Raw genomic sequence first — 22,947 nt, 5'->3', positions numbered from 1 at the left:
GCTGACAGCACTGTTATCTAACAAGTAAATTTGTAATTGGGGCGCGTTTGAGAAGGCTGGAGGCTGTTACTGTAAACTATATGCACAATAAAAGGGATTAATTGCACGGATAATATTATCTGACGCAGTTTCATATAAGACAGTTTACAGCGGCCACGAATGACACGCAGTGTATTTAATGTTAAATCAGCTTTACTAATCATATCAGTGAGCTGGAGGGGCCCTGATGAGACATATGGTGGAGCAGGAGCGAGGCGCGCTACAGCAGACCACGTCTCACAAACCACCAGGTCGAAGCGATTTTCGCGATATATATATATATTTTTTGCCGTATTGAAAGAAGCAAATGCTAACACGTGAAATCTCCATTCAGCATCGATTCTCGAGGCATGCGGCTGCCCGGCTCTAAAGCCCTTTTGTCTGTCTCTGCCCCCTTTTTTAAGGTTCGCTTAACTCGCTTCCAAATAAGGAAGCGAACGGTGACAGCCGGGAGCGCGCAGCAGCAGCAGCCAATGCCGCGCGCTCCCGGCACCTCGCGACTCCGATCGCCATATAAGGACACGAGGAGGGCTCTGATTCACACGGCGGTAGCGCGCAGCACGCGGCAGGGGGCGCGCGGCGAAACCGGCGAGAAAGAAATCACTAATGGGTGATGGACGGAGGGGGAGTAAAGACAAAACAAGGGAAAACCTGTCGTTTTGTTAAATGCCTCGATGTCTGAAACCTCGAGCTGACACATCGTGACCGATGCAGCGAGCGAAACCGGAGACCCTGAAAAAACGTAGTTACAGGTTCTTCCTGCTTTTAAATGGTTCGTGCTCGACATCCGTCCCAACAGACGGTGAAATATTTAGCATAGATCTGTAATATGCAGTCACAAATGAATGCTTGTGCTTATGTAGATGAAGGCATGGCACCACTACCGTATTAAAAGGCATACACGAGTCAATGCTGACACCTAGTGTACAAAACCTGACCTATATTACTGAATCATGCAATGCTAAGCTTACATTGCAGCTTACATAGCATGCTGATCTATGGCACACATAAACAACAAAAGACAGGGATATGGCATGCTTGTAACTTTATTAATGGAACGCATAAAGTAATGTAACAGTAAATGTTGTATGAATGGGGTCATGTATTAAACCCCAAATCATTAGAGCAGTTTAAGCATTGTCCTTTTTATTGAAAGTATAAATGAAGTACTACACACAAGCAGAGGCCCCAACTGAGGCTTAAAAGACAAGGAATCTGTGCGGAAAAACATCAGGGAATTGTAAGCGATGGACAGGTGACCGAGATGTCATGGGGCCATGGTACTCGGATCCTCATTATCCATAACCACGCCTTTGTATTTGGTGTAGGAGCTGCTTGTATTCAAACAAAAACAAAGTTCTCAGCCCTGTTCTTTCTGAAGGGCACACAGTTTATTTTTCTTAAATATATTTTTGGTCTTAGGGGCAACAGTCCATTTTTGGAACATTTCCTGGGTTATTAAAAGGCGTGAAGTCCACAAGAACTGAGGAGTATTCAATTAAGATGCACTCGTGAATTTAAAGGCAAAGGTAACTTGGAATGTGTTTAGAATGTGCTTTAACAGTAGTCAGCCAGCTCCCGATGTTTGAACTGATTACAATAAACAATACAACTGGGAAGCAGACAAAATAACCTTTTGGAAGAAAAAAAAAAAAAGAGAACATGACCTATTCACCCTCATAAAACCAGCAACAGAGAAAGACAGAGACTAATAGACATGGTACCAAAGACCCAAATCGCCTTTCAACACGTCTATAACATGCTGCTGATCATCCCTGAGTGAACCAGAAAACTACAATGAGGCGACACAGAACTCAAGAAGACAAGCTTTAACATTATAGTGAAATTATTGCTTATCAAGGCTGTTAAATATACAGTGATGGCCAAATGACAGCATGTCATACACATGGTCAAATGCAAATTTTTTTCACACGAAACAAAAAGTAACCCTTCATCTAACCTTTAATGCTACAATGACCAAATATTCTCTGACAAATGTGATTCTAAAAACACAGGAATATGAGAACACTGCAAACACACAACCAAAAAAAGGATATCGGAATACTTGGGTTTACTGGGGAATATTGTTTGGGAGTAACATGGGTATAACAGAGTAACATGGGTAACAGAGACTGTCATACTAACTCCATAAAAAAAAAAAAAAAAAAAAAAGTGTGTCAGAAAAAAAAGAGGGGAAACCCCCCCAGAAAAATATATGTAAGACAGAAAGATGGAATGTGTATACATGGTCCCATGCTGGTGCCAAGATAACAATGCTCTATAAATGCCACATATTGTAGTGCGGTAAATTTTTTTTTACACAGTATAAGCTCAAGTCTTGATAAAGTCATGGCTAATCATATACAATGATGAGCAGGGATGTGTGTGTGTGTGTATGTATGTTTATATATATTTGGAAAAGCCTTTTGTGGCAAGTGCAATTCAACAATACTAAGCATCCCACACTGCCATTGAAGGTGCTGGCGAGTCTCACTACAAAGGGCAAAGTCTTTGGTAGTATTAAAATAAGACACTGTAAACTAATCATTTCAGCTCCTTTAAGGAGAATAGCCCTTGTGGCAAACCACACTTATGCCTGATACGCTGGCAGGTGATTTTGTACGTGTTTGTGTTGATGTTCAATAACAACACAAACGTTTTCACAATTAAAAGATACAAATCAATACATTTCCACAAGCAACAGCACCACTTGTTACTATAAACTTAAACATATGGAAAAATGGATAATAAACCCGAACTGCTTCTAAAAAATCATTAACCTGTTCAGACTGAGCAGATCACATCTGGCATTCTGTTTGCTATGCTAAAACACACTGATTGCACCTTTTAATGAGAAGTTGTAGAAGAAGCCAAGTTGAAGTGCCATGTTTAGAGAAGTGTTACCAATATTTGGCGTCAAAATATGTGCAGTTTGCATCTCATTCTGGAATCTCTGATTTGTCTGAAAAGCTATCTTGATTTCTTCTCTTTTGTAACCTCCTGGCCTCTTGTCTTGTTCAGCATGCCTGTAGCCTAGAGAAAAGAAACAGTTGATGACCAAATGTGATTGACATAAAGTTGAAATATCACAATGCTGAGTATTGTATGTCTGGACTGTATCAATCAGAAATTCTCACCTTCAAGTATTAGTATTAAGAGTACACCAGAATGTAAACTGGAATAGTATCGTCATGTGTTGATCATTGTTTTTAGAATGGGCTCAATATAAACATTTTCCAAAGTAACATCAGCTAACTTGGAATGATAAAATTATAATGCTAGCACTGTTAGCATGCTAGCCATCAACTTGAGAACATGGATTTTGCTCATAATTTATTATTCAAGAGAAAACTGTAAATTGACTTAATCATATTCTGGATAACTGCAGAGTGTGTGTGAGAGCAGAAATCACATTTGAATCAGATGGAGTGTTATTATGCTTTTAACAATCCTAAAATCTGCTATTATGCAAATTTACTTTGATACAGAGCAATAAATGTCTTCATGGACATTTGGGCGTCCATCAAACCCCCTGCACATAATGCAAAGGTTTTTATACCACAGTATACCACAGATCTGTGAGTCAAATTCCTTCAGGTGATGGTGGTCCAGCAAAACTAGGTTTACCTTGGTCATTTTTTTACATACCTGCTCCAGTAACACTCCAGCAGCTTGGTCTATGGCAGAGCCGACACTTCGGTACTGGCCAGAGTAGCGAATGAAGGACCAGGTGAGCATAGCTATCATAGCCAGTCCCAGCATACAGTCACACACAAAGGAAACACTGCCCAGGCCAATGAAAAGTAAGAGTCCGGAGAGCACATACAGAAGGCAAACCAGGACAAAAAGCACAGCCGGTGTTCGAAAAGCACTGAAAACATTCTTTGACTGAAAACAAAGGAGGGGGATGGGGAGAGAAAGAGAGAGAGAGAGAGAGAGAGAGAATACATCAACGCTATAACATAAATAATTTCTCATGTTCAAATGTATTTTTTCTCATTCATGTTTCTCACCTCATTGTGTTTGCTGAAAGACTCCCATAACTCATTTAGCTCTGATTCCAACTGAGCCTGGTAGTGGTTGCAGAAGTCCTGCCCACCCATCTTCTTAATGCTGGCAAAGTGATGGAGAGACTCACGCAAAAAGAATTTATGTTTTTCTTCCAGAGAGTCAGGCGCTACATAGGGAAGGTCTCCACCACACACCTAGCAGAGAAAAGAATGAAGGATTTCTTCACATAATTTAAGTTTGTAAAGTGAACTTACAAATGCAACTGTAAATCAGTAATAAAAATTAGCTTAAAGCTTAAACAGTTGGCAGTAAGACATTTCATACAAATTCCTAACATGATCTTTAATATGCAAATTACAAAAGTTTGAACACCCCTAGTCAAATGACATGTTTTCTATATTTTCTAAGTGAAAACAAGTACATATCTGCTATATGGAACAAACTTAATATAGCATTTATCTGCACATTTTAGCACACAATTTCTATTTAATTATCTGAGTGTAATATATTGGGAAAAATGTAACAGAAGTCTCACACACACACACACGCACACATATTTATTCTTAAGGATTTCAAAGCTTTCCTCAGTACAAAAAACTAGTACAATGTATACACTATAACATTCCTGACAAAACTGAAAACCTTTTATAGAATACCTATGTGCAGTCAATCAATTCCAGTCCACATACAAACCTTTTCCATATTCTTGTAGTACTGGTCTTTAGCGGATGCCACAGCTGCCAAGTTGTTCGCCTCTGCTGTAGCCTGAATGAGTCAACATATAAGAATTGTAACTTTTCTGAAGTTTGTTGAAGATGTGACTATAAAATAGAAACTGGTAACTTTTAACAAAGGTAGGTAGGTAGTTGCACATTCATTCTATCAGTCAGAAAGTCAGTGGGAGACCAAAATTAAAGTAGACCATAGCTTTTTTGTATTATGATAAAAATGCAGTTCTCATGCAGCTAAAGTCCAGAGTCTGTTTCTCTGAATAACAAACTGAGTCACAGAGTCATAGGAACCATTTCAGAGTCAGTTTGAAGAGGCACCAAAGATATGTCAAAACAGTTGTCAGGTATAATAATTACCAGCAACATGGACTTTGGGTGTGGTAGGTCTTCTCCTTGGTATATCTTGATGTATGACTAAAATAAAAACATAGCACAAGTGAAAATTGCATAGCGGTGCAAATGCCTGAACAGGCCAGGGGTACTACAGGTGTGCATACCTTGAAGTACTCTAGCAAGCCCCTGCAGGTCACTTTGTTGCCATTGATCTCTTTCACTGCCAGTTTGTCAGGATCCAGCAGGGTTGGAATCAGGCTGTGGAGCTCTTTTTTAAACTCTGGAGCCACATCTAAGAGACAGACAGGAGAGCAAAACACTAATTTGTATAGACTGAGTGCTAATGGCCAACTTCCATTTCTTGTAAAAATTTCTAGGAGCGCCTAAGTGGACAGTCCTCAGCCCTGTCCCTTCCTAAGGCCTCACCCTCACCACGCTACTTCTGTTTGCACGTTCTTGCACCTCGTTAAAGTGTGTCCCAAAATGGTTAGCAGTGAGGGGAAGTGGATCATTAAACCCTTAAGAAATGAGGCAGCACTAACAGTTGTATGCAAAAGTTTCGGCTCCCCTGGTCAAATCACGTTTTGTTTATTGTCCAAGTGAAAATAAGTACATATCCTGTACAGAGAACACAGTTCTGTACATTAATTAATTAATTAATTAAGAGACCCTTATTAGTCCCACAATGGGGAAATTTCAACACCGCATTTAACCCATCCGTGAAGTGAAACACCACATACACTCTAGTGAGCACACGCACACACTAGGGGGCAGTGAGCACACTTGCCCGGAGCAGTGGGCAGCCCAATCCGCAGCGCCCGGGGAGCAGTTGGGGGTTAGGTGTCTTGCTCAAGGACACCTCAGTCATGTGCTGTCGGCTCTGGGGATCGAACCGGACACGTTCCGGTCATGAGGCTGGATCCCTAGCCTCCAGCCCATGACTGCCCCATACATTTTACTGTATACATTTTTTTTTTTTTACAATTTATGCTAAATATTTTTTAAAAAATTGCAAATGTTTTGTCATATTTTATATTTTTTTTCCCATGTTCAACTCAAATACATAGAAATTGTGCACTAAAATTAGCATATTTTAGTGTCATGTCTTAACTTCTTTTCCCTTAGAAAATCAAGAAAACGTGATTTGACTGGAGGAATTTGCACTATGTTAAACTGTTAAATGTACCTCACAGTCCACTCAAGTGCTACTATGCAGCAAAACGATTGTTTACCATTTCTAACAAACAAATTAAAAATATACAATACAGCCTACAACACGTACATGAGTTTAAAAGATCGAAATCACTGATTAAAGGTTTGGAATCAATGTTTTCAACAATATTAAACTGATTTGAATGCAGACAAGTGTATAAAATGATTCTAATATGCTAGTCCAACATCACAGGTTTCAAATAATTAGTAAGTCAATAGGAAGCTTTAAATGAAAATGAAGATATTCTGTCCTAAAATGACTAAGAAAGCTGTATAACAAAAGGTATAAGTTTCAATAAAATGAATATCCAGAATGTCAGTTTTCAAAAGTAGAGACCCACCAAAAAATGTTAAATACATAATTCCAGCCTTTCATCTGCATTTTATCATTTTATTCACTGTGTATTCTCAGACATTTTATAAATAAAATAAAATAAAATATGCTTTGGCAAATAGCTTGTAATATTTAAATTTAGATTTTTAAAAAGTTTTTATTGTATATGGCAAGTGATTCCAAATTTGTCTATGTCGACATACATAATAAATGCATGTTGACATTATATAATAAATATCGCTTTTTGTGCTTGTAAACATTGTTAGTTCCAAACCATAGCATAGGCAACTGCTATCTGCTGAGAAAACATGCTCAAGAATATTTCTACTGTCATATGCTTACTTGCAATGATGGGTGGAATGGTAGCGTAAAGGTATCTCACATATTATGTAATTAAAACCACCCGCCCTTGGTTGGTTTCACAGGTCTCTGAGGAAGCCTGTATTAGCCTTTACCCTCCTAGCATTAGTAGTATCTTGTGGTTGGGGGAGTCCTAAGTAGCAGGTGGAATTGTAAACGACTAAAATTGGAGAGAAAATCGGGTAACAAAACAAAACAAAACAAAAAAAAAAAACTGCCCTGTTTGTTAGAGAACATGCAAGTGAATTTCAACACAGAGAGAGACGCTTGCAACAAAAAAGTGGGTAGTGGACCAGCTGAGACAGAGCACCATTCTGAACGCAATTACCTCTTGACATCTGAAAAAGACACTTGTGGAGACAATCTTAAAAAGAATGCTCAAAAGAAATGTCCCAATTTCCTATACAGTTTACTAAAATCCCAAAATGTTAAAAAATAATTCAAACACTTGGAACAGCACTGATGACTTTTTGCAAATTTCTGTAATGTTTCTGCATGTCCTCACACTTTAAAAAGGGACCAAACTATTAGCAAGTCACTACCCCATTCTTCTGTGTACTCATAATACGGAGCTACAGCTACAGACACAGAGGGCTAGTCGTTTTTAAAAAAAAACTAATTTTTAAACTTCATTCATGCACACCTAACACAAATCACCAACCAACTGTGAAGGACAAACAAAAAAGTGCAGTGGTATTCCAGGACTGAAGAACAAACATGATTAAAAAGTAAAAAAAGGATTTAAAATAAATCCATGAGAAAAAAGACATGGAACCACTAACTAGTAAGTAACATGAAAGCAATAGGTACCACATAGTTGGCCCTGGAAGGAAGGGCTTGTGGCGACTTTCAGGCCAGGGTGAGGTAACAGGAAGCAGGAGATGGAGGTGAAGCAGGAATGAATGTGCTGTCTCACTGTCTGCAGCTCCTCATGCTGAGAATCCTTCACCTGAATAGTGTGAAGTGGAAAAGTGAACAACTCATTGTGTATATAGAAATTAATGTAGAATCCACTGAGTCAAACTCAAAAAACGCAGCTGTAATATTTCATATACTGATGTCCAAACGTATGCCAGCACCTCCTGTAATTAGTGAATTCATTTACTTTAAGGTGCAATTAAAGTGCAAACTTGACACAGGTGCTCAAATTCTCCAGAGAAGAAGCACTGCCAATAGGACTGGAAGCTGCACATGGGCCTATGATCTACATGTCCAATGCCAAGGGTTCACTAGAGGGATATACAGTTTCCCAACACTGGGCTGTGGAGCAGTGGAGCTGTGCTCTCTGGAGTGGCGGAGCTCCATCCAACGCCTTTAGGATGAGTTAGAGTGCCATTTGTAAGAAAAACAAAATTGACTAATGCTCCTGTAGCAGAAAGCAATCAAATCCTCACAACAATGTTCTAACATCTAATGTAAAGCGTTCCCAGAAGTGTAAAGCTGTTACTACAGCAAAGTGGGGACAAACTCCTTAATAAAATCATGTTTTCAGAAAAAATATTTTATGGTGTCTACAAACTATTAGTTGCACAATAAATTGCATTTTTATCGTTAGCATTATTTAACTTTCTGTGATAAACACATCGTTAAGGGCTGTGATGACAGCATGGATCAAATTACCTCACACAAGCAGCGCCAAGGTGACATAATTGGATTTCCAGAGTGTAGCATTATAAGCCCACAATCCTCTCCCACTTGGACTTAATCATATGGCTAATGGCCAATTACAAAACATGCATATGCACATCTTAAAAAATTAATCCTGAAATACTAATCTGTAAAAATGCTTCAAGTTGTGTGTAAAATGTGCCAACTGTATGGTAGATGTCTACTGTCACCATAAACTTGCACTGCCTTAACTGCTTCTCATTCTCATATAACAGCTTTATCAGACATCATCTTTTATGTCCATATCGTGCAGCCCTAGTGTATGTTATGTATTTAATAATCATGACATAATGAATAATAAAATATATAAGAAAATCAGCAAAAAAAATCCACATTATGGACTACATAACATTTACTAGCCTTTTACTAGTTTGTTTTGACCCAAACCACAGTTATGAACTGCACCTACCTGAAGCCGTTTATCCAAGAATTCACTGCCTCCTTTCAATCCATAAACATACTCATAGGGGAAGCTCCAGTCTCTGATCAGAAACATGAGTGACTGAAGATGCCAGAACACATGCCGGAGAGAGATAAAGTGAATGTGACAGACTGTTGAACGTGACTTCACTGATATAAGCACTATTCGGACAGGATACACTTTTTTCCACAGAGAGGTGTGGTAATTTAATTATTATATTTGTATGTATCTATATGAATTCAGTCTTGTTCTAATCGGTCATGCCAGTTACGTTTTATGTCTGTAAAAAGTCCCTGCAGCTTTTACCTGCTAAGCAAAGAAATAACCTTAGGTTATTTCAGGATATTATTTTATATTAGTTTGAAAAGGTTTTGGCCTTTCAAGGTGGAGCAGGACATGCAGGGTGTTGTAATAGTACTCGAACTACATGTATTTCTTTCACACGTACAACCTTTTTACCAACATCAACGTTACTTGTAAAATCTCAGAACACACGTGGTGGTTCTGGACTGTAAATAAAGTGACTATATTAGCGCTGTCATCATGGTTCATCCCATCACCACCATTATCGAGAAATCAAAGTTGGTAATTTCCTCTAGAATGAAACATTTCACATCTAATTACTTGGAATGGCTTTGTTTACATCTCAACAATTGAATTATGCAAACATTGTGAAAAATCAATGGATTTCCCCCTTTGTGTGATTCAATAACTTCTATATTAAGGTCAAAGTAAAAGCGTTTGTTCGTGTGGGACGTGAAAATGGCGGAAATAATTTTTATGGAAAAAAAATCTCTCATGCTATGCCATCTAAATTCTGTGAATAATATATTGCTTCTGTGGACCAGAATGACTTAGTAGTTCCTTCCTCTTCTTCTAAACTCCTCCCATTCTCTTTCTGTGCTGTAGTTTACCGTAACCTATTCCACTGATTTATAAAAGGCATGCTAAACATTTTTTACTGGACAAAAACTGAAATAGCATTGCAAGTGAGTCATGTGACTCCTGTCCCTCATTACCTGCACACCAAGCCCTCAGCTCTTCCTGTTTAAATGCCTGACCCTATAATGTGATGTGATTCATAGAAAAAAATGGTATCATTTCGAAATGTTGGAAAACAACCACCCTTCCTGTTCTTTAAATTGTGTCTCCACTTTCTCATTATGTTGTGCATTAGCATCACCAAAGAGGTTTTTCTTACCTGAAAAGGCTTTAAAAAGATTTCATCCATTGCCAGCCTGCCATACTCTGTGAACAGCTATATAAAAGACAAAATAATAATATAAATGAATACACAAAGACCACACTAAACTGCCTCAACAGCACCACCTGGGTTGAAACGTCTACAGGCCTCACCATACAAAATATGTCTGAAACTTGAACTATAATACAATTCTATTGATATATTTAACGTATTGTTATTAGGGATGTAAAGGACTAATCAGGTAACCATTACTCTACACAAGCAATTGTTGCTTAAATCAAACAACAGCTATAAAAAAAATTACACACACCTAAGACGCCACACTCCACTATTAGGAAAATGTTATGAGTTTCAAGCAGTGAGCTGTGATGAACCTGTCTGAAAGAGGACGTAGGTGTAGTTTTCCCCCACCCAGTAAGGATGGTTCAAGAGACTAAACTTTCTGAAGTTTCAGGCTTAGATAATTGCAGGAGCTGGCTGCACTGCAGGGTCACCAAGTCTCCAAAACTACAATTAGACACCACCTCCAACCCCAAACACTGCTGCTGACAAACTACAAATGTGAACATCATTCAGAGAAAATTCATACACACAGATTTTTTCTTAAAATGATCATATCAGTGGCTGAACAGCAGTGCCAGTGTGCTAAAGGAATTAGTTATATGATTTGTAAGCATTATGTTAAAAATCAATTGTATGCCAGTGCTAAGAATTTATTTTAGTAACAAATTTAGAGTAAAAGGAAGAAATTTGGTTTGAACTTGGTCCTACGGTCAGAGAGAGAGAGAGAGAGAGAGAGAGAGAGAGAGAGAGAGAGAGAGAGAGAGAGAGAGAGAGAGAGAGAGAGAGAGAGAGAGAGAATTAAGGTAAAAAAATGAACTCTGCAGAGGAGGAAAAAAAAAAAAAAAACATGCTACTGATGTGTTGCATGTTAGATACGCAAGTTAGCATGGCCCAGTGCTCAGCACACATATAGTAATATAGTGTGATACACCCTTGGATGGCAGAGCTAACTACCATGTAATGGACAGAAAAATTAGCCTATTTCCGCTTGGAGAATGAAGATTCCATGTTGATCTCTTTACAAGCTAGGAACGGCTCACAGTTCTCCCTCCTCACTGTTTAATGTGGATTTTTTGATGCAAAACAACGCTGAGGCCTTTTCTGGTTGCGCTACTTTATTTTTCAAAGAAGGTGCACGCAGGAGGTCCTCGTTTTCGTGTATCTCACCCCTATTGCAATAAAATCTTTATTGTATACTCCAGTTCCCAGGGCCCAGGGACTGCCAGCCAGGCAACCTAACTTGCAACACAACACATAGGGCTAACAGGGCAAAATGTGAACTGTCTGAGCATCCCTGAGGATTGGTTTAAGAACCACTGGTATAATCTGACCTGCAGCATAACTGAAGTCAAACAGTCTCACATGGAATATGGCCAAGATTTTATTTGCAGCATCTCATGCAGTGTGACATGGAAAAACATATAAGCCTGCTGTTTTAGATTTCTGGTCTGTCTGTATGTGTTGCCTTATTTTTATCATATTTTCAGTGCACTGTTGTTCAACAACACAATTTTTCCAAAGTATTTTTTTTTTTAACCAAGGGTGCCAGTAATACTCTGGGCTTTGTGTAATTTATGATTTGATGTTGAATAGTGGGCTGACCTGAAGCTGCTGTAGGTCGTCTTCTTGAATATTCTGTGATAAATTATATATCTACAAAAAACAATATTTATAAAAATCAACAACTCTGTTCCCATAAAAATACAAACACACCAAAAATGCTCTGATATGAAGAAATCTGAGAGTTATGGTTGTACCTGTATCGAGCTGGTCATGGTACTGAGGGCAAAGATTGTAGCACAGTCTTTAACAGTGGACTGGTTATCAAATGCTCCCTGTGTGTCCATAAGCAACACTGCCACCTTGAGACAAAAAAAAAAGAAGTTATGAACTGTTTAAAACCTTATTGTTCACAATCGGGTGCAACATTTGACTAATAAATGAAATACAATTGATGATAAATTTGGGTCAGTTAGCCAAACAAGGCAAAATCATTCATTGCAGCACTACAGACAGCAAAACCCTTTCCCTACTGCACTGATTCATGATTGCACTAACCCTGATATCAGAGCTTACACAAACTCAGATTGCTCAATCATTCTGACAGTGAGTCTGAAAAAAAAAATCTAAATCTTGAGCCAGAAAAGACTGAGTCATGTTTAACTCTGTTGACACTCTGTGAACATACAGCTATATGAGAGCTTTATGACTATCTTATCCATCTGTATGTATTGTACCTCTCTGCCATTGCTTTTCCTCACAATGAAGACTTCACTCCACAGTTGGATGCCAGTGGTCTCGGGTTCTGAGCCACCTCTCCAAGAGAATCCAGTCAGGGGCTCATCCTCCCGCCCAAGCCAGTCCTCACTGGACTACCAAGCCGATGGAAAAGATGGAAGAAGCGTATAAACAAGTTATGAACTGGTTCAGACTATACCATCTATAAAATGATTACAGTAACATGAAACATTATTCCTGTATTGCATACAGATAAAATTCAAGCTTCAAGGGGGGTTGCTGTTTTTTAAGGATTTTTAGATGAGATTGTTGTACAGTGTCAGAAACCACATCAGCGAGACTATTTGAGATTAATTAACAATTTAGCACTGTTTGAAGCAAGTGTGTGATGATTTATACATGCAGTGTGCACAATGTTATATTTGATGGCTAAAAGCTTTAGTTTACCATTACTTCTTAGCTACAGGAGCCTCATTGCTTGACAACAAAATTAAAGAAGCAAACTTGAGACACCAAACATGTCTTTGAAAGTATTTGAAAATACTGACTCGAATCTGCTGTGAGGTAAAACTGACAAGAACTCTACTGCTACCCAGAGCCATGGTCTCTTCACACTCCTGCCCTTCTCTCCAACCATAGTAGCTAAATCTCTTTCTACAATTAATCCACAAAAAACTACTGCTGAAGACGGGCTGGACCCTTACTTTCTGCATCTAGCAGCCCCAATTATTTTAGAATACATAACATGTATTTTTAATCTCTGTTTTATCATGCAGAATTCCCAGGATCTGGAAAATAGCTCATGTAATTCCACTGCATAAAGGAAGTGAGGCGGCACATGTAAATGACTACAGACCAATCTCAAAATTGTCCTGTTTAGCTAAAATTTTAGAACTTCTAGTAAACAGTCAACTTAAATAATTTCTACACAAACATTCTGTCCTGTTTAATTATCAATCTGGCTTTAGAGAAAAACACAGCACCACATCTGGTCTCATATATGATCTCTGTATGATATATGATACAATCACACTCTTCTTTTAAGGAACTTACAAAAGACTGGCTTTGATACAAATATACCAAAGTCGACCCAAAATTATTTTTCAGACAATGCATACCACTGAGTAATTACAAGTCAGATTTTTTGACTGTATCCAAAGGAGTACCACAAGGTTCAATTTTGAGCCCAGTTTTATTCTCTCTCTATTTACATACATACATACATACATTATATATATATATATATATATATATATATATATATATATATATATACACACATACATACATACACTAATAAATATATATATATATATATATATATATATATATATATATATATATATATATATATACACACACACACACACATATACACACACACATATATATATATATATATATATATATATATATATATAGAGAGAGAGAGAGAGAGAGAGAGAGAGAGAGAGAGAGAGAGAGAGAGAGAGAGAGAGAGAGAGAGAGAGAGAGAGAGAGAAATGAACTTGCTGCCTCTGCCTCAAACTGCAAAGTACACGTATGCAGATGACATGGTTTTATACTATTCAGCTGACTTTATTTATGCTGCAATAAGACAACTACAATTCTCATTTAATGCTCTACAGCATGTTTTGTATAAACATAAACTGGTTTTAATACTGTAAATACCACTACCCTGATGGGATCCAACATTGAAAGAGTAACAGAGTATAAATACCTTGGCGTATGGCTGGATGATAAACTTACTTTTAAATCCCAAATTTATATAGAAATAAATCCTGTTTCCCCATGTATGCAAGAAAAAGAACTGTTGAGGCAACCTTGCTATCCATTATGGACTATGGTGATGTAATTTACAAACATGCATCAGCCAGTTTCCTCAAACTGCTGGACTCAGTCAATCACTTTGCACTGAGGTTCATAACTTAACACCCATCACTGCAGACTATATAAAAAAAGTTGGATGGTGCTCACTAGCAACACAGCGGGAGACACATTGGTTTATTTTTATTTATAAAACACTCTCCAGCCATATGGCAGAATATATTACTTCAATGATGTCTGTAAATAATGGTATTTATCAGACTTGCTCCAGTGGCTGGATCAAATGCCAGGTACCAAGGGTTTTTACTGAACTGGGAAAATCTGCTTTTAGTTACAGAGCACCAGCGAGCTGGAACTCACTACAGGAAACACTAAAGCTTAGATCACTGGCGTCACTCAGTCATTTTAAACTTTTACTCTCTAACCACGACCACTCTGCCTGCAACTGTTTTCCCCAATTTTTGTTTTACCATAATTACCTTATTTTAATTATTTTATTGTTTATTTGTGTATTTAATTGTTATTCATATTCTTATTTTAAATTATGATTACTGTATTATTATTTCAGTCATTTTATTTTTTTACTTTCTGATCTTATTCTCCTCTTATTTTATTTTGATTTGAGCTGATTTTATTAACTTTTACATTTTAGCCATTTTTAATTATATTATATTTTTATGTATTTTTATTCTTAATGTTTCACTTTTTATACTTACCAAATAAACATGTTTATTTGGAAGTGCACTTGCAGGTAAACTAACCTTCCTGTACATGTATCGAAGCATGAAGTCAAGGAGGAAACTCTTGCCCTTTCGAAAGGCTCCAGCAACAGACAACACTACCACTTCCATATCTCGGACCTTAGGCACTAGGAGCACCCGCTCAAGTGCTTCTGTGTCCAAGCCAAAAGAGTGATCCTCCTTATTAACGGTCACTATTTGGACCGCACCGGGTTCAGTAGCCATTGTTGGTTCTCTTCTGCTGCACTCGGACTGTGGAAAAACAAATGCAGTGTGACTGATGACTTATGGTTTGATAAATCTGGTAAACACAAATGCACAGATAATGTGCTCTAATTGACTTTGTCATAGCACAAGCGTAGAAGTTATAAAATCTTTCTGGAAAGCATCATCTGGGACAATGTTGGGTCTGTTCGTTTCTTTGGTAATGTGTGATGTAGCAGCTCAGAGGTTAAAAGCATGCTCTGCTTCTGCACTCTACTGAATGAGCGTCTTTGTTTCTGCCATTTAGACCACCCTCATCCGTGGGCAAATGAGTACAATCAACACTGCCATGCAATAATTCTGTAAAAAAATGACGCAAGTAATCAGAATTCAAACGATTCAAATAGAAATTCAGGCTAACCTGTAATAGCCTACCTTTTTGTTTCATGCCTTTAAATGACAGTAGTAGAGTGAGGTGTGGTACATGAAAACACAAGTGGTAACATGCCACAAATGTCTCACTGATGAGACTGCTGTGAGACTCTTTTGCATGAGCAGACAAAAGAAAAGGCAGTCATGTTCAAAACTAGTACCAAAGTGTCCTTTCACTGGTGGCATCAGTCTTCAGTGAAATATTAAATGAAATATACTATAAATTTTTTATATCCATAAAATACACGTGTTAGTTTTCCTTTTTGGCCATATATGGAATAAAGCTAACAACAGAGGCTGGATGTAAGACAAGAAGCTGAAGTCAGCTTCTTTTCGATTTTTCCCGTCCCATTTTAAATTTAAGGTGGAACGGGAAAATGCGAGCACGAAGCTGGCTAATATGAAGCCAACTTCATTCTCGTATATAAGAGATGCTGTAAAGCAGTTGCGGATTTGGCCACGCCAAAGGCAAAACGCGGTTAGTCGAAGTTACTGCGAAGAACAAAATGATAAGTATTTTGGTGTGTGACCTGAAGCTACGCCCAAAGCTACACGTCCTTTATAAGTTTGCCTTTGCTTCCTGACGGATGTTTTTTTTTCTCCCACAGTGAACCAGAAAAGCTGGAGTGGAGATACGCATCCTCGATAACTAGCTGATACGTGTCAAGTTTGCATAAGAGTTACGAGGTTACTTGAAAATTTTCATTGCTAAATAGCAACGTGTCATGTGCGAATTACTGTACGAGTCACACGTAAAAGTTAGCCAGCTCCCTCGCAGAGCTATGATTAGGAACTTGGCTAAAGCTAATGCTGCTGTGCTGTCAGACGTCTAACGTTAACCCATTCTGCTCACTCCGGAGCATCTGACGTTTCATTTTTTGCGATTAAACGTCAATATATTATTAGTCTGGGTCCATAAGTGAACACGACATCAATTTACTGCCTTAACTGCGCTGCACTGCTCTGTTCACTTATACACACACATGAGAAAACGCAACAGCACATAACTTAAACCGTTTAGCAGACTAGCTACCCTCGACACCCGATACCTGATCCTAAATCATGGTGAAAGTCGCCTTAAGCTGCAACTTGGTTATCGCTAACGATGTAGTTACTGTGAGCCCGCTTCACAACAAAAGGTTAAACCTGATTAGTTAACTAATATCCTCAGAAATACACTAAGCCTCCAACAGTGCAGAACGTAAACTAAACACGCTACTAAATTCTTTTAGGACCAAACATTTGATTCGTCTAAGGTACCGTTTATTTATCTTTTTATCAGCATGCTGAACTTACCACAACTGCTATTTGTGAACAGAAGACTCAGCCCTGGTCTGGAAATAATAAAAAGAACTTCTTCAACTGCCAATGTCTCCGAACCGATGCGCTTTGTGGGAGTTGTAGTTTATTTGCATGCGCTCTGTTTGCATTGCCAGGCCACACCCATACGCTGTTCGAAAACCACCAAAGAACTACATTTCCCAAGTTACCGACTAGACGTGTGCACGCTCCAACGACAGAGCACAACACTTTTGAGAGGGGTAAGCATTTTCTCCACTTTGTCGGAGAAGAGTTTCACATACTGAATATTTTTTTTGTTAGAATAAGATTTATATTGGTGGATGTAATTAAGCGTCAGTGTACAAGCTGTATTTTTTTCTACCCGTAAAGAACTTCTGCCAAGCGCGTAGGGAGTGTCTACTGAGCATGCCACAGTGAGTCATTCATGGAGCAAATGACTAGTTATGCCCCCAAAAACCACACACACACACACACACACACACACACACACACACACACACACACACACACACACACACACACACAGACAGACACAGAGTTATTCGAATCTAGATCGAGGACCTGCACGTTCACCATAGCATACTTTTACTTCACATATTACTTTGAATTCATACTGCGGGAAGCAAGGGTAGTCATCACTTCAGAAGTTTATTGCCAAGTGCATTATATATAAACACAAAGTGGGGGCATTTTGATTCAAACTGCTCAACACACTTCTAAACAATTTATACAAATAAACATAAGAAAGTGGTGCACTGTGTTTGAAAGAAAAGTAAATGCTGCACCATGTGCAGGAACAAGGAACTAAACAAGGTGCACATTACACTTTCTATGCACATCATAAACAAGATGTGAATCCAATGGCAGTTTGTTTCAAATACAGAGTATCATAATAAACCAATATGTGCATCACATATACCAAAATAAAGAATCAAGAATTAATAAGTCATGTTTCTAAACTGTATTGATGAGCCAAGTGCACTATGTTCTCTGACAACAGTGCTGTTTGTCTTAAGGGGAGTTACATAATTCAAAATTGTAATGGTAACTATACATCAGTCTATTTAATAAAAACACTATAAAAAGAGTAAAAGGCTATGGTTTACTACAGTTGTTCCTTGAATGTTAAATACGACAAAATATATGTTTTTTTTGCTTTACTTTTGCACATTGTACTGTGCAAATCACAATGAATTAAAACACAGTACTGTATAGAAAACCTTCCCCACATAATTTTCACTCTTCCCAAAGCAATTTTGGTCTTCCATTTATTTTCCATTCATGCAAGATTGCATGCTGCAAATAAAAACTGTTTGGCCAAATCCATAAATTTCTCTTAATTTTAATATTATACCAGTCATTCCATTATTATTCAGTTACAGCTGCAAATGCAGTGGATACAACACTATAGTAGCATGTACACCACCTGTCAAAAGTTTGAACACACCTAGCTGAATAGGTATTCTTATAATTATAATCTAAAGACTTATGTTTAATGCTTTCTAAGACAAATCTAAATAATGCAGTTCATGCCTCTGTACAAAATAATTTCCAAAACAAAAATTTTAAATCTAAATTCCAAAAACTGACAAACACATATTTTAAAAAAACACCCCCTACAAATGTTTTTCAGCAACAACAAAGTCTCAGCATGTATGTATCTTCTCAGAAGAGCATCTGAAGAGGGTCCTAATGAAGCTGATTGAGAAAATGCTAAAAGTATGTAAAACCGCATCAAGGCAAATGAGGGCTAATTTCTATAAAGATTCTATAAACCAGATAGACTATTTTTTTGGGTCCCTACATACATATGGTTTGATGCTTTCTCAATTACTTAAAGATGTGGTAAATAGTAAAAATAAGAAAAAAAACGGGTAGCTGTGTCCAGACTTTTGACTGGTAGTGTAAAATTTCAGGCAGTTTCTTTAGAAAAATATCAAGTAAATAAAGCAGTAGAAATTATCGGATGAAAGTGGCTATTATGTTTCCATCAAGATGTTTGTACTTAGCTGAATGCATAGGATCAGTGGCTTCCTCCTGCTAAGTCAAGCAGTGATCCTGCAGCCTCTTGGGCCTCTGCATCAAGTTGTAGGATCTCAACAGTTTCCAGGTCCAGTTCGGTATCCCCTGGTAGAACCAGGTATTGGTATTGCTGATACTGATAATAGTGGAACTCAATGTAGCCGCTGTCAGCGAGGGGGTCTTTCTCTGACTCCTCATGAGCCTCTTCTGTGAGTTCTACAGACTCTATGGCAACCAGTTCCTCATGGTCAGGGATCAAAGAGCATGGCGGGTTTGAGGACAGAGGTGGGTTATTTGAATCCAAATCTGTAATACGGAACAGAGCAGAAGATGAATACAGGTGCAACAATACACCAAAATTGCAACTAATTATTTATTTTTACACATTTCCCAGTTTTCTCTTATCATTTTCACTTTTTTCTGTTGACATCAGGTTTAAGTAAAGGCAAATGGCCATGAAAAAGACTTTCCAGAGCATGAGTCACAATACAGCTAGTTGTTTCTATAGAGTAATGTTGGATGAAACATGAATCCAAACACAGCTTTGGCTTGAAAATCACTTTACATAACTGGTGCACTGAAAAAGACAGATATAAAAAGGCCAGCCATGATGTCCTGGCTATAGGTTGCCACGGTAATGCCAGGTTGTTGTCATGACAACAGCACACAAATGTGTGCTTTGCAAGAAGTGGAGAAGGGGAGCCAAAGCACAAGATAAGGAAAAAGGGGGGAAAATGACATAACCTTTTGCTGTTTGTGCACATTTGCTTTGCAAACCCCACATTTAATTTCATTTTAAGAGAAACTATTTTAATAATGTAAATAAATGTTTTAATTAATTTGACAGATTTTTGTATTCCAAATTGAATCTCCTCAAAAGTGCTTAACCTGAAATCTCTGCAGTGTCACCTACAGCAGTCTGTTCATATGCAGCTGCCTCCAACCTGTCCCAAAGATAAAGTCATTAGACTAGATTAGTTTTCTTTAAAATGCAGTAATTCTTTTCTACACCGACATGTAATATTTATTGCTTTCAGAAAGGTAATACAAAACGCAATACTTACAGTGTGCGACTGTTCAGCAAACTGCTGTTGTTGCTGTGGCAATAATGAGTTTTCTTAAGCACCTCCAAAAGACCAGGCCGATATTCTGGGCAAACACACCACAGTGAGCCCTTTCCAACAGACTATGATTAAAAGAAACAGGATTTACAGTTAACAGTGTTATAAGAGACCCTCAATGTGAGCACAACAACTTAGTTTCATGAAGTAAATCTGAAGACTGAGACACACTTGACTCTTGTCCCGGTGTATTCTCCGAAAGCTCTTGCTTAAGGACAGGTTGTGTCGGACTGAGTTTCTCCAGCCACTCGGGGCTGTTTTGTAGTAGGGGAAGTTATTGACAATCCACTCATAGATGCCTTTCACAGGAAGCCTTTTATCTGGGGAGTCTTCAATCGCCATGAAGATGAGACTGCTGAAAGAATATGGAGGCTTGGTAGGTGAAGAAGGTAGATTTGGGGTGGGGAGGAAGTTCAGTGACTCTAATTGAGGCAGTGTAGGCATTTTAGGCAGCGGTTGCAGAGCCAGTAAGTTCCTCTGATGCAGCCAGTTGAGGCAGGTCAGGTCATCTTGGTCTGATGGAGTTGTGGGACTGAGGCAGAGTGGGGTGAGACCTCCAGAAGACCTAAGGGGTGACAGGGGGTGAGAGGGAGATGGAGCTGGGGAAGAAAGAGCAGTTGAGTCAAGGATAGTAGCAGAGGGCTGAGGAAGAGAAGGTGATAGAGAAAGGGTTTTGGAGGGATTTGTCGGGGAATGTATAGGGGAAAGCAATGGCAGTGTGTGTCTGTCGTTCTCCATCTCTCTCCAAACTCTGGGGCACAGGAACATACATTCAGCTGCTGACCTGTTGGGGCATAAAGACAACTGATCAGAGATGCACTGCGGCCTAAAACGAGCATATAATATGTTATTTGTCAGTATTAAGCTTCCTAGCAGTAATGTTAGCTTTCTGGCTTTCTTCTGCATTAGCCGATTAGTAGGGGGAAAAATAATAACCTAATTACAACAGACCACCTTCATGTGTTTGTGCCAAAGTGCTGACAGGTCCTCCCACATTGAAGATGTGTCATCTGAAGGGGATTTTCCTAGTCTTTAAACCAAGATATCTCACTCTTTGGACTATTTCGGTACCATCGCATTGAGACGAGTGGGCATGTTTACAGCAGATGTAGCAGTGGTTACATTTTTTAATGTAACCCCCTTTAACTAAACATACATTAAACTTATGCTAAGACCTACAAACAATATTAGCATATACATTAGCATATACATTTAACCACGCAATCTGTAATTCTAATGCACTTGAAAGAGGACAAAGTGCTTAATATCAAAGTTAAACCCACAGTTAAAATAAGTTTGGACGTGTTTACCAGGTCAGTAAAGGCTAAATTTTTGATCCGTGACTAACTGCTAGTAAATGATTGAACAAGCTAGTCAAGCAAAAGAAGTCTCACAGACAGTCTGAGGAGAAATGGAGGGAGAGTGTGAGCTACCTATATATTATAGACATTAAAAATAATAAAAAAAGGGCAAAATGAAACATTACGCGCCTCTACAGACTAATGCTAATCTATCTAACACTAGTGAGAAAAGTGAAGCAGCATGGTACATGCACCTGAGAAAATGGCGCTAGAATATTAAGTTACATTTACAACAATTAGCCCTGCAGTCCTGAGCCTTTCATGTGAAGAATAAACAGCGCCGTGCAGGAGAAACTTACCTCACCTGCCAACTTTGAGCCTGCAATGAAGACACGACCACTCTGAGTCCTAACGTATAAGAGTAAGCAGCAAAACAGGAGTTTTGGTAAAATTAGAGCAAAAGAAGTGCCACTCATCGAATTACGCTCTCTCTCTCCGACCTGTCCTTTCTCACGTTTCCTTGGAAACCAAAAAGACGCTTTGCAGCCGGCGCGCCTCAAGTGAGACCCTTTCTTAAAGAGACCAGCACCCATTTTACTACAATCGAAAAAAGCTAAAACCCGTTTTTCAGCAACGCCTACATGCATCAACGTTTTTACTAAACTAAGACAAGACACCACTAACATGGTGCTGAATGTGGATTAATCAGAAATGTATGGATTAGCAGGGTTTCTCTGTAAAGAGAATGTAAACATAAGTGAGGACTGCTCAAAACTAACAGACCTAAACCCTTCTCCTGTCAGTCAGGGTTAACTTTTAGCTTAATGAATTCCACAGACTTTTTTCAAATTTCAGTAGGCCTCGTTGAGCACCTTGTTTAGAAACTATGTTTTGAAGAAAAATGTTCCATCTTAAGACAAGTACTAATGCAAGATTTCTTGAAACATTAATACAAAGACAGCCATTTCTTTTTATTCAAACAACCAGAGAGGACACATGTGCCTTCTGAGTTTGTGTAATGCTAGCAAGGCTTCTTCAGGTACTTTAATTTCCATGTTGTTTTTTTTCTAGAATGGGTCACTTTTCTTTAAAACATTCAGCATGGCTTTGTTTGCATTTCAATGCTTAAACTTATCTGGTTAACTTAAAATCCCAGTCTTGTTACATAATAAGGCCAATTATTCAGTAACTACAAGGGCTTCAATGCAAACTGCTTATTCTTAGGTTATAGAAGTGTGCAATACAACATTGGGCCTGTGGGTGGGCCCTGGCCATGTAATTCTGCTTTGTGGAAGGTCTCCCAGTTCAGAAAAGGTCAGGATTAAGATGATCCAGTCAAACATGAGATGAAAATGCTAAGCAGTCGTTGATGCTGTATATGATT

At 38.4% G+C, this 22,947-nt stretch overlaps 2 protein-coding genes across 3 annotated transcripts; both read right to left on the bottom strand.

The window, feature by feature from the left end:
• Positions 1 to 1,067: 1,067 nt before the first annotated feature.
• atl3 (atlastin 3) lies at positions 1,068 to 17,219 on the bottom strand. Its single transcript, XM_017707052.2, has 14 exons — positions 17,114 to 17,219; positions 15,203 to 15,433; positions 12,614 to 12,748; positions 12,134 to 12,238; positions 11,979 to 12,029; positions 10,311 to 10,367; positions 9,098 to 9,190; positions 7,831 to 7,969; positions 5,279 to 5,406; positions 5,139 to 5,195; positions 4,744 to 4,815; positions 4,053 to 4,244; positions 3,688 to 3,927; positions 1,068 to 3,072 (listed from the first exon to the last, which is right to left on the bottom strand). Exons 2-14 carry the CDS (start codon positions 15,404 to 15,406, stop codon positions 3,010 to 3,012), a joined length of 1,536 nt encoding a protein of 511 aa, XP_017562541.1. The 5' UTR covers positions 15,407 to 15,433; positions 17,114 to 17,219; the 3' UTR covers positions 1,068 to 3,009.
• A 529-nt stretch (positions 17,220 to 17,748) lies between these two features.
• si:ch211-145o7.3 (forkhead box protein N2) lies at positions 17,749 to 22,077 on the bottom strand. 2 transcript variants are annotated; one of them, XM_017707022.2, is made up of 5 exons: positions 21,923 to 22,077; positions 20,434 to 21,046; positions 20,206 to 20,327; positions 20,030 to 20,085; positions 17,749 to 19,447 (listed from the first exon to the last, which is right to left on the bottom strand). In XM_017707022.2, exons 2-5 carry the CDS (start codon positions 21,028 to 21,030, stop codon positions 19,143 to 19,145), a joined length of 1,080 nt encoding a protein of 359 aa, XP_017562511.1. In that variant the 5' UTR covers positions 21,031 to 21,046; positions 21,923 to 22,077; the 3' UTR covers positions 17,749 to 19,142. The 2 variants fall into 2 exon arrangements, with proteins under 2 accessions (XP_017562511.1, XP_017562512.1); XM_017707023.2 differs by having other exon boundaries at positions 21,928 to 22,077.
• Positions 22,078 to 22,947: the final 870 nt, after the last annotated feature.

This window comes from Pygocentrus nattereri, chromosome 8 (genome assembly GCF_015220715.1).
Source record: "Pygocentrus nattereri isolate fPygNat1 chromosome 8, fPygNat1.pri, whole genome shotgun sequence".
NCBI classification, from domain to species: Eukaryota; Metazoa; Chordata; class Actinopteri; order Characiformes; family Serrasalmidae; genus Pygocentrus; species Pygocentrus nattereri.
Note: the sequence above shows the minus strand (reverse complement) of the source record. Positions and strands in the feature narration are given on the sequence as shown.

What these genes read in the sequence shown, in the direction of transcription:
- atl3 (XM_017707052.2), bottom strand. Translation starts at nt 15,406, where the DNA reads ATGGCTACTGAACCCGGTGCGGTCCAAATAGTGACCGTTAATAAGGAG. An exon ending in CCATGACCAGCTCGATACAG is followed by an intron (nt 12,030 to 12,133) that starts GTACAACCATAA and finishes TGTTTTTTGTAG; the next exon opens with ATATATAATTTATCACAGAA. An exon ending in CTTCCAGGGCCAACTATGTG is followed by an intron (nt 5,407 to 7,830) that starts GTACCTATTGCT and finishes TCTGTCTCTTAG; the next exon opens with ATGTGGCTCCAGAGTTTAAA.
- si:ch211-145o7.3 (XM_017707022.2), bottom strand. Translation starts at nt 21,030, where the DNA reads ATGTTCCTGTGCCCCAGAGTTTGGAGAGAGATGGAGAACGACAGACAC. An exon ending in TACACCGGGACAAGAGTCAA is followed by an intron (nt 20,328 to 20,433) that starts GTGTGTCTCAGT and finishes TTTTAATCATAG; the next exon opens with TCTGTTGGAAAGGGCTCACT. An exon ending in TTGCTGAACAGTCGCACACT is followed by an intron (nt 20,086 to 20,205) that starts GTAAGTATTGCG and finishes TCTTTGGGACAG; the next exon opens with GTTGGAGGCAGCTGCATATG.